Source organism: Eurypyga helias, unplaced genomic scaffold (assembly GCF_000690775.1).
Source record: "Eurypyga helias isolate BGI_N326 unplaced genomic scaffold, ASM69077v1 scaffold17484, whole genome shotgun sequence".
NCBI classification, from domain to species: Eukaryota; Metazoa; Chordata; class Aves; order Eurypygiformes; family Eurypygidae; genus Eurypyga; species Eurypyga helias.
The window spans coordinates 7,185-18,788 of NW_010245831.1; the positions used below are offsets into that span (position 1 = coordinate 7,185).

Here is an 11,604-nt window from a genome sequence, read left to right on the forward strand (position 1 = left end):
CAGAGCAGAGTTACTCCACCCCTCTGAGCATCTTCACGGCCTCCTCTGGACTCACTCCAACCGATCTATATCCTCCTGATATTGAGGGCAACATGTTGAGATAAACAGATGTCAGAAGTGATTACAACATCCCAAAACTGTAGCTCATTGCAGTAGTAGAGGAAACTCTTCTTGCAGTACAGAAAACATAACAATAAAAAAAAAGTGGGAAAAGAATTTTACCATTTAGTTTATTGCATGCATTAAAATGTGCAGCCTCTGCAACAATCACTGTATTGCACTGTTTTCCCACAGAATATCTGCTGTGCAGTTCCTTTCATTTGTTCTTACACATGTAGGGCCTGATTCCTTTGCCTACTGCATTTAGTGAAAAATTGACCACTGTTTTCAGTAGGCTATGGGGCATCTGCTGGTTTCTTACTATTAGTTATATGCTTTCTATAGCTGTTTATTCTTCTAGTGTTTGTCCCTCAGAATATATGCAGCTGACTCTAGGATGGTATGATATTTTTAGAAGGCACTAAAAATCTGAACAACATTCAAACCTAATAATAGTCTTACATACCATTAACAGAAAATGACAAAATTATTTAAGTTGTTATTTAGCTGCTTGTTATTTTTTTATAGAAGAGTTACTACTACTTACTACAATCTAATTTTTTTTTTCTGATTAAATGTTCATAACAGTGAGGTAGAAAATTACTTCCTTACAAATATAGTACAAAATTTTACCACATAGCTTGCTGCTGAACAGAGATCTTAACTTGTCATCATCTCCAGTTTTAAAACTGGCCTCGTGGAAGCACATAAACATAGCAAGAGAAGACTGAGAACCTACACTGACATTTTCTGTTCAGCCCAAGGATGTAAGCATATGTTATGTCTGTAAGCAGACCTACTCACTTCTGTGGAAACAAGAAAACAAAGGACCGTGTGGAATCTTAGGATTATCAGGGAAAAGAAATTAAAAGAACAAAACATAAAACATCATAACATCTACTGGTATCTGGTGTTGGAGTACCCAGGGCAGTTCCATCCTTCCTCTTCCCCCTCCTTATTCTCCCTTTATGTACTAGGAGTAGGAAAAATACAGAGGAAGGCAGAAAGGTTGTTCAGAGACATGGAGAAGACTCCTTGCACACACAATCAAACAAGCAAAGATTCCATGGGGTTCAATGGACACTGCTGAGGAATTTAGGATTGTATCTCCCATATGTAGCCTTTGCTTAGGGGCATGTCCCCATGGGCTAGAAAAATAATGTAAAAAATGTCGGTATAACTTCGCTCTCTCCTCTTCTGTTGGCCACTAACTTAGGTAGACATTTGATCTCACCTGCAGTTGCATCTTTATGCATGTTTGTATTTAAAAACTGACATAAACCCTATGCAATTTTGTAAATCAGCACCACCTGCTTTGTGTATGAATGAGACAATTTCCTGGGAAGAAAGGCAGTTCAGAAACAAGTACCAACTATTTCAGGAGACCCAGATGGTGTGGACAGGGTCCTCTTTGGAGCTGATTGTAACCAATTTTCTAATGCTTGTCCACATCACATAACAAACACAAAACTTGAATAAGGGGTGTGTGTGCTGGGACAAATGTTATGGAAGGTGAGGGTAAATTTAGATTAAATGTAAGGAAGAAATGCTTCACAGAGAGGGTGGTGAGGCACTGGAACAGGTTCCCCAGAGAAGCTGTGGATGCCCTCTCCCTAGATGAGTTCAAGACCAGGTTGAATGAGGCTTTGAGCAACCTAACCTAGTGGAAAGTGTCCCTGCCCATGGCAGGGGGGTTGGAACTAAATGGTCTTTTAGGTCCCTCCCAACCCAAACCATTCTGTGATTCTGTATGAGTCACAGAATGGCATGTCTATTTAAGCTGGGGATCTGTCCAAGTCAGCTGTTTTTAAAAAATTAGAAAATAAGAAGAGAAATACTAGCTAAATGGATGTTGAAGAATATTAATGATATATGCTATGATATAGCCTGCAATATTTTCTACAATGTATGTGAATGCTCTGGTCATTCCTGGTACAAGTCTACTGTAGATGTCCTGGAACAAAAGATCCCATGAGTTAAGACTAGTTTCATAGCTTTCCTGAACCAACGGTAGGAAAATACATAGATCAAGGGATTGCAGGCAGAATTGAAGTAAGCAAACCAAATCAGGATGTCAAACAGAACTGGGGGGGTAATAAAATTCAGAATACTGTCTACTGTGGTGTCAATAGTAAAGGGCAACCAGCACAGGAGGTAGACTCCTACAGCTACCCCAAGAGTCTTTGCTGCTTTCCTTTCACTCTTGGATGCTCCTACGTGTAGCTGAGATGCGATACTCCTATTCATGTTGTTGATCAGTCTGGCTTGCTTGTTAGCCACAGTAAATAATTTTACATACAAAACTATCATTATGAGGCAAGGGAAGAAGAATACTCAACCACCCCCACAGCTTGTTGAACAGCAGCTGACAGCTACCAACACAGGGCACCTCTCTCAAAAAATGGCCCAGTTCTTCTTCAATCACTTCAGTGTAGGGGAAGACAGAAGTATAAGCCATAGGCACTGCCCACCCCACCCCAGTGTAAATGCAGGCCACTCTTATGGTGAACTCGGTGGGATAGAGCAAAGGGTCACAGATGACACGATGCCAATCAATGGAAATAAAACACAGGTGAAATATGAAGGTCAAGCAGAAGAGTGTGTCCAGGAAGGTATGCAGCCTACAAAAGTCATCTCCAAAATACCAGCAGCTCACTACAGACCGGATGGTGCTGAAGGGCAGCACGGTCAGCCCCAGGAGGAGGTCAGCAAGGGCGACAGAGAGGAGCAGGAGGTTGGTTGGGGTATGCAGGGCTTTGAAATGGGACACCACGAGGCCAACAAGCAGGTTCCCCAGCACGGTGATCAGCGTGCCCAAGGCACAGGCCAGATAAACGGCCAGCTGGATGCCAAAGGGGTGTAAGGTCCTGTAGCAGGAGCCGTTTGCCTCATAGCACAAGGTGAGGAGCATCCCCTCCTCAGCACCGGTGCCCTGGGCTGAGCTCATGTCAGCCTGCCCAGGTCCACTGCCTCTCCTGGCTCTGCCATAAGCCTGGAAAACGATTCGCCTTCCAGCAGAGGTGTGAAATGACTAACCTGAAAACAAAGGTAACAAAAAGGCAAGTTAGAAGGAAAGATGTCTTTTAATCAAATACTTTTATCAAAGCTTTCTACAGTTTCCATAAGTCAAGCAAAAACCAAAGAGCCTGATTTATTTGTTTTATATCTATTGAAGTAAAGCGGCTTTGGGTCAGTGTGTTAATTTTTTGTGACATCAAGTTTTATATTATGTTTTGGTTTTCTTTCAGCCAATACCATGAGTAGTGCAGGAAGCGCAGCAAAGCCAGAGGTGTGTGGGCAAGCAGTCAGTAAAGAGAAGTTCTGCATTAGAAGGAAAACCAGCACTGAGTAACAGGCATTGCCAGCCAAAGCTCCTTAAAGGATTTGAAAGCTGACTCCATTATAATGGTGCTCTAGTTCTCTTGAACTTCCTTGGAAATGAAGTTCCAATTTAGTCGTAATTATTTTTATTAAGTAGAAGCTGTGAACTGATTATTATGAAACAAGTAATATCTGATTGCAAAGGAAAACCTCTCAGGTCAACTTGCTCATTTTAGAGTGTTCTGGCTATGGGGATATGGATATCCATTTTGTCGAGGACATAAATATTCAGTAAGGCAAACAGGCGTATTATTTATATGCCCTAAAGACTGCTACAGTTTTTTGCCTATGAAATTGCTATTTAAGTTTTAAATTATTTAGTTTTAAATTGGAACTGTAAGAAATATATTAATGGATTATAATGGATTGTTCCAGTAGTCTTTGATAAATCAGATATCTGAACGGTATGATGTTTTACAGTACGACTGCTGCAGTTAAATACATGACATTTTTCTAGATGCTTTTTTTTTTTTTCTTGAAATGACTGCTATAATAGCTGGAAATTATTCCCATCTTTCCCATCCTTCCTAGCAGCAACAAAACATAATAGCAAATATCTTAATTTTATTTCTATAAACTTTTAAATCAGGAATACTTACAGTAAGATACCTCTTTTCATAGAATGGGAGCTGTACTGCAGTGCTCAGAAATCCTTTCTAAGTACATGTCTATTGCCTGAGTGGAAAGCATGAGTTGTTATAGAAACCGGATGGAGAGAGAGTCCCTATTGGATGACTGAGATACCTTAGGGACATAGAGGGACTATTGTGTATTTGGCAAAAATTGCCGATTTCTAAGAAGTTTAAATGCACACAGGCCCAGCTTGCTGAAGATTTATGTCAGAGTTTGTCTGTGAATTTTCTTTCTTTGGGTATTCCTGCAAGAAGATGCAGCTAACGCCAGCTCATCCTGGGGCATCGGTGACCCTCACCCCATGGATGCCTTGGATGATTCTGTGATATGTCTTCGACGCAGTGGAACATTCTGTTTTAATGTGGACATTATAGAGACAAATATCGCACAGGAAGGTCCTGGATTTTTCATACTAGGAAGGATATGGGGTTTTAAAACAAACTTCTCACTTCTCAGTGAAAGTTTTCCTGGTGCTCGGTTTCTCTACTCCCACCTCCTGCTCAGTCAAGGCAACTGCATACCAGCCTCTGAAGGGACCCCAATGGTATGTCTCTGGGATTCTGCCCTGTTCTGCAGTTAGTTTTTCACAGCTGTCCTTCATTTTCCCTACTTTGAGTTTCTTCTGTTAATAAGTTGCCTGATGCCCAGCTCCCCTCCCTCTTGATGTGTTCCAGGCACTGTGTGCCAAAGGCTGCTGAGAGACTGCTAGAATAAGGCTGAGGCAATTTTTCAGGCTGAATTTTAAATATGACAAAGAAGTAAAGTCAGCATCTGTTTCCATACCATTTTGTTTTATGTCATGTCGCAAGTGGCAGCTATTACTACAGGGATTTAAAAACTCCTACAAGAGCAAGATTTTTTTTTCCAGTTTTACTTCAACAGCACTTTAAGGTGACATTTCCACACTATTAAAAATCTCAGTGCAAGAAAGTATAGAATCATAGAATGGTTGGGGTTGGAAGGGACCTTAAAGACCATCTAGTTCCACCCCCCCTGCCATGGGCAGGGACACCTTCCACTAGACCAGGTTGCTCAAGGCCTCACCCAGCCTGGCCTTGAACACTTCCAGGGATGGGGCATCCACAGCTTCTCTGGGCAACCTGTTCCAGTGCCTCACCACCCTCTCCAGGAAGAACTTCTTCCTGATACCTAATATAAACCTCCCCACTTTCAATTTAAACCCGTTATCCCTTGTCCTGTCACTACAGGCTCTTGTAAAAAGTCCCCCCCCAGCTTCCTTGTAGGACCCCTACAAGGAAGGGGGCATAGAAGAGGGCATAAGTAGGGTATAGTTCTCTGAAACACTGTGCTTAGCTGGAGGCTTGCTGTAATACTTCGAAGAGATTTGTTTCTCTTTTTCCTATTTCCACATTTTAGTAAGTGATCATTTATATTAAGATTGTCAGAGATTTCCTTTTGATATTAACAATACTTTTTTTGTCCTTGATGCTCTGACATTTTCATTACTTTTCATTCTTTCTGTATTTTATATGCAATACAGTATCATTCTTATGCAAGTACTTTGTTATTCAAATTCCAAGTAAAACCATGTTCTTGTTGAAATACTTACCCTAGCTAACTACCTATGGTGATGCTTCTGAAGTGATTATTGCCACCCCTGAAGGGAACAACATGTAACAAAACAATCTCACCTCACCCTTCCTGCATACATTACTTGTTGGAATTGTTTTGCATTTCTTCCCCCCTCTCTCCCAGTCTGGTCGTGGGAAAAGAAACAAGTTCATGATTAAGAGAAGGCTCAAATAGTGACAGTGTAGGTCTTAATACTTTGGAACAACAATAGCTTTTCAACATGTATCAAATTTGAAAGCAAGAATGCTATCATAAAATGAAAAATGTCAATCATTCTCAAGATGTACCTTCTCTTTACCCTTCCTCCTTCAGCCAAAATTGCTGGATATAATCTCCAGCTGATTTTTTGTTGAATTTACTGAGTGACCTAGTAATCAGCGGGAAAACACACACAAAAAAAAGAAGGAAAAACATGCAATCTGACATGATTCAGTCTCCTTTAGTGAACACATGCATAGCCAATATATTTTTTATTGAAACTGCTTCACATAACCTCTAAGGTCTAAATTTCTCTAAGCAACCTGAGTCTGAGTTCCTTAAAATAGAACAAGGCAGTTTCAAAGAATTATGGATTTTCTAAGAGGGCCATCATCAGTGCCCCTTTGCCGTGAAATTTTTCCTCACAGCTTCTAAAAGAGTCATTCTGGGATCCCTAGCTGGAATATAATAGTATGAGAAGGCTATGGGCATACTACAATGACCTGCATCGAGCTAGTGAATCTCAGATCTTCTGTCATGTGTATTATAGCCATACAGCCTTTAGTGCTGCCTTTTGCTCTCCCTCGTAGTGGTGAGAGCGATCATCCCTGAAGAAGTCGGCGTATGATATATGTGTGTTTTACCATTACAGCAGAACAATGCCTAAAGAGTACGTACTCACCCATTCCGTTATGGTAGATGTTGGGCACCCCAACTCCGTGCAGACTGGTGTCTCCATAGGTTGCAGTATGTATTTTTCTTACACAAACAGCACCATTTGGCCTTCAGTTTTGTAACGATGGAAAATCTTTGTCCATGGCACTCACATGAAATTGTTCCACCTGCTGCATCCCAGTTTTATGTAACTTGCTTTTATGTTCTCCTGCTCCCTGTTACACTGGTCCATGTTCTGTGCGTCCAAGTACCCATATAAAACACGCCTATATGAACAGTTTTAGAAGCAGTACTCTGTAAGTTAACTGTGGCAGCTTAAACTGAGTTAAAAGTGGAAGGGGAGATAGAGGGAGAACTCACTGGCATTGTCCCCACCTGTAGCATCTTTGTCCAAATTAGTCAGATGAAGGCTTAAAACTGAGGAGATTGTGGATTAGAGTAGGAGTAAAAAAAAAGCAAATTTTAGTTCAGGAAGTTAATAAAAAGAATGAACAAATTCAAATATTTTATCTGTTATCTTTGAAATTAACAACTCACATATTTATTACTGTCTAGGATTGTCTTAACCCGAATAAAATGTTTTTCTTTCAGATTATTGATCTTGTTATCCTGTTATTGCCTCCCTGTTTCTTCCATTTATGTCAAATTTTAAATTAATAATACCATAACAAGGTGACAAATCCCAATAGTTCATCATCTTCAAAACATTCCCTCTCATCATTATTTTCTGTCCAAACATTTTCCCTGAATGTGCCCCCAAAATGCAGTTTTTAGTGATGCAGCAGAGGAATTGCCAAAGATATGACAGGAAAAAAGTCAAAATACACACAGAGTGACATATTCTGATCCAAGAGATCTCTGAAGAAGAATTCATTAGTAACAGGTGTTAAAGTAATCCCAAGGCTGCAAAAGACAGCTGCAGGTACAACTGATATAGCTCTTCCTCAGAGCTCCCAATGCTATTTGCTGTCGTTTGCAACAAGCAAAACGCATGTCAGCTGGGAATAATCTAACCAAAACAAGCACTGCCACCAGCAGAGTTAAGGGCATGATTTCATACCCTTGTTCTCCAGTTCAGGTCCCAAGTGACAGTCACCACACTTCTGGCCATCACATCTGCTTCTAGACCTGATGTAACATTCTAATCATGCTGGTTTAAAGATGATATAAAGATACATTTAAAATATATTGGGAGGCACAATTTGATCCAAAGAAGACACCTGCAGTGTCAGTGTACTTTGGTCATGCATGGGCTCTGAAATTTGAAGTGTCCGAGGGCAGGATCCTAAGCACAGGATGGAGGTCCGAAGCCCTGTAGCTGCCCGGCATGAAAATGCTGCTGCGGGCTGGTGGCACAGGCCAGGTGCCCCTCTTCCAGGGCACAGGACAAGAGAAGGCTGCTCCCGATCAGAGTCACACAAATATTTGCCCATTTTCCTCTCCCCTCCAGCCTCAGAGGGGTCCCCTCCCCTGCTTCTCCATCTTGCTCCCATCTACACCCCAGAGCACTCCCAGATTTTTACTTTTGCGTTTAAATATCCTTTGTCATATTAAAACCTAAAGCTGCTTTGGATTTTCTCCATCCTGCATTTTGTTTGAAATGCGTGATTAAAAATGTAACGGAAAACGCTCCTCCTTTCTTACAAGAAAAACTGGAATGTCAATAAACTGCATGTCCATTTTGAAGTCAGTTTTCTCTGGAATGCTTCATTGATGCTCTGTTGCTGCTGCAGCCATGAAGACTGACATGCATCTGATACAGTGGGAAGATGATTTGATTAGGTTACGCAGATGGAAGAATAAATAAATTATTTCAATGTGTTACAGTTACAGCTGTATATGCCCTTCTGTCAGGAGTTTCTTGGAACAGTTACTTTCATTTAGTTAATTTTCACTAAAGCTGATCAAAATGCTATGTTGGTTTTTTGGGGTTTTTTTGGGTTTTTTTTTTTTTTTTTTTCAAAAAAACCCCAAAACCCAAAAACTGAAAAACGGTTGCTGACTGTTGCGCATTAATTCACCTGAACATACTGGATTTCTTTGTCATACTTTCATTTTGAGTAGAAAAGTCAAAGCCTGCAAACCTACACCTTTAATTTAAATCTTGAAGAATCTATTTTGGAACTGCTGCTGCAGTGTCTCCAGAGAATTGCCTTTTGGATGTTTTATGTTATTGCTCACCTCACCTCCAGAACATGCCTGCCTTCAGAAGTGTAGTTGTATCAGTGACTGCACGCTAGATGCTTGTGAAGTGCTCTGCAGTATTAAGATATGAAATAAAAATCAGCATGGAGCTTGCAAAAATAAATCTCAAATGCAAAAATATTTCTAAAAAAAAATTTCCAGCTGGTGTTTTTGCAACCAATGTTTGATTGATTTATTTATTTGCCCCCCTGTCTTAATAATAGATGTTGTCGACCTTTTTCTTTACGCTGCTTTTGCCTGTGGACTCCACAAGGGGGTAGGAAATCCTTTCTCACGGTTTAGTCTGTGACCAGAACAGATCAAATGAATAACAAACAAACAAACGAAAAATAGTGAAGTTAACTATTCTGACCGCAAGCAGGTACTGCAGATAATTCCTGCGAGTTGCTGAGTTGCAAACCTTTTAAGAATAAAAATATAGGAATTGTTTGAATAAAGATCACTGGTTTTGAAGACTGCTCTGGATGCTGCTGTTAGAGACATTGCGAGAGGGAGGCTGAGCGCGGATTACTGGGCTGGGATGCTCTTCAGCGTGTCTTGCTGTCCTGCATATTCAAACTGGGCTGTACCAGAGAGAGAGGGGGGCACAGCGGTGCTGTCCGAGTGAGGTGCCCACCTGGATATGGGAGCATGAACTCCCTCCTGAATCCAGGATTGGAAATACATCCTCTGAGAGCAACGTTAGCTCTTGCTGGAATAATTCACAGTAAAAAAGATGTAAGAAGCCCTATCCCTTCTGGCTGCTGCCCTGAGGTCTGGATTTGATATAGACCAGAATTCATGCTTAAATTCTCCACTGTGTAGTTTGGAAAAATAGAGCAATGGACGAGCATGTGTTTCAGAAAAAAAATAACCCAAAACAACATACCATGGTACTTAAGGAGAGGAAGAAAGGAAGTGATCTGCCATGCTTGCATCTGAATGTAATTGGTGTGCCCCATGGAACTCAGCGTGATAAATATGTTATAGCAAAACCACAGACACTCAGGCTCTCCTGTGCACCAGCAGCTCTGGTCCACAGAAAAATCCCTGTAACCCTGATGCCCTAGGTTTTGTGTAAAGCAGTGCTTTTTTTAGCACCAAGTTTAGCACCAGCATCAAGTTTAATAGCAGGTGGAACAGCATGGCAGGCCACAAATTCTTTCAGGAACCAAATCCCACTGTCTTCCACCTGCAAGACCCCTTGGCCAGAGGAACTACTGCAGAAGATCCAGCTTCAGGCTGCAAGTTGGGTAGCAAGACTAAGCAGATACTCCTTCAACATCTGAAAGCGTACACCAGACACACACAACGACATGACACACTGAAGCCTCTCAGAAGGCTCAAAATTGTTCCCTGAAGATTTTCAATCTGGAAGAAATGATGTCTTCGTAAGAGATGTAATGTGTTGGGCTGGCTCTGAATGATTTATGCTATATGTTAAAGCAGTAATTTAATTATTACTTAAAATGTCTCCAGTTGCATCATATGTCTCCAACTAGGCATTTAATATGTAGAAGAATTTTCAGAAATGCTTAAATGTAGACTTAGAGGCTTAATTAGACACCTAACATTAACTAAACACATGCCTGTGTAACTAACAGAAGGGACTAAAACTCACTCTGCAGAACAGTTGAGTACATTGAAAAATACTGCTCGCAGGAAACATTATGAAGACACGTAGAAAGGGTCTGTAGTTGCCTCCAAGTCCAGTGTTATATCTAAATTTTGGTGGCCCGTCATGGTTTCACTGGTGGAAGGATGTCAGGCATGTTTAGCATTTGTTAGCTTTCAGTACAAACCCCTCGTGGACCAATTTTAACACAAAGAGATCTAATGGCACTCAAGTTTCTCCAAAGAACCCCCACTGAACCACGTGGAGACATGACCTGGAACAGCGGCTGCGACAATGTCTCTGCTGTGTCCCCCATCACCTGGCATGCAGCTCCCCTCTCCCTGCCAGCACCGGCACACCCCGGGCTCTCCATATCAACCCCCAAACACTGTGTATTTCATGTAGCTCAGCTCCAAAAGAAGTGTAACGTTCCTGATAGCATCCCATGTGGTACCTTGGCCATAAGGTCTATGTAAAATGTATGACAAGGGTGCCCTCCACTTCACCAGAGCTTCCAGAGAGCTGTCCCCCAGGAAACTGGCACAGCAGGAACAAAAACAGATTAAGATGAGTCCAGACAAACCTGAGGTGACAGCACAGGCTCCGAAAGTCAGGGCTGGGCTGTGTTGAAGAGATCCAGCTCTCCAGAGGTGGGCCATTGGCTGCAAGCAACTTGCTCCTCAGTTTTCTTGCTCACCCTGAGCACTGCTTCCACTGCCCTTTTGATAAATCCAAGGATCTCCTAGGCGTGCATGGAGCAATGATATGGGACAATGTTTATCTAACTTGTAGTTGCCTACAGCCTTTCTTGTGTCCAGCCCTGCACTGTTCCCTGCTCTAACTGTTCAGCTAGTGACAAATGTGCACAGGGAGGGTATTTGCATCAAATTAAAGGTCTTGGGTTTTATGTGTCTTATTATGAAACGTGAGAGCCTTACACACCACCCAGAGAAGCCTGTGAACTTCCTTACTGACAGGTCTTTGGTGTCTCAAGTGTTTCAGGGTTGGGGTGAAACTGGGATCCTCCAGATCCAAAATAGAACTTGCTCATGTTATCACAGATCCATTAAAAAGCTTTCAGCAAAGAAAATGAGCAGCTATCCCTGGCATGCCATACTAGTACAGATGTGAGAAGCAAAGAAGTGAATAAACAAGTGGGTGGGGCTTTGGTAGTCAGACTTTAGTAGGGGCAGAGTATATACTGGCTTCACCAAGGGCAGATCGTG

General features: G+C 41.6%; 1 protein-coding gene across 1 annotated transcript; it reads right to left on the reverse strand.

Annotated features, from left to right (window-relative positions):
• Positions 1–2,022: 2,022 nt before the first annotated feature.
• LOC104508550 (trace amine-associated receptor 5-like) lies at positions 2,023–3,046 on the reverse strand. The gene is given in 2 exon segments (XM_010150208.1): positions 2,023–2,434; positions 2,436–3,046. Coding segments are annotated over 2 exon segments (1,023 nt in total).
• Between the last annotated feature and the right edge of the window lie 8,558 nt (positions 3,047–11,604).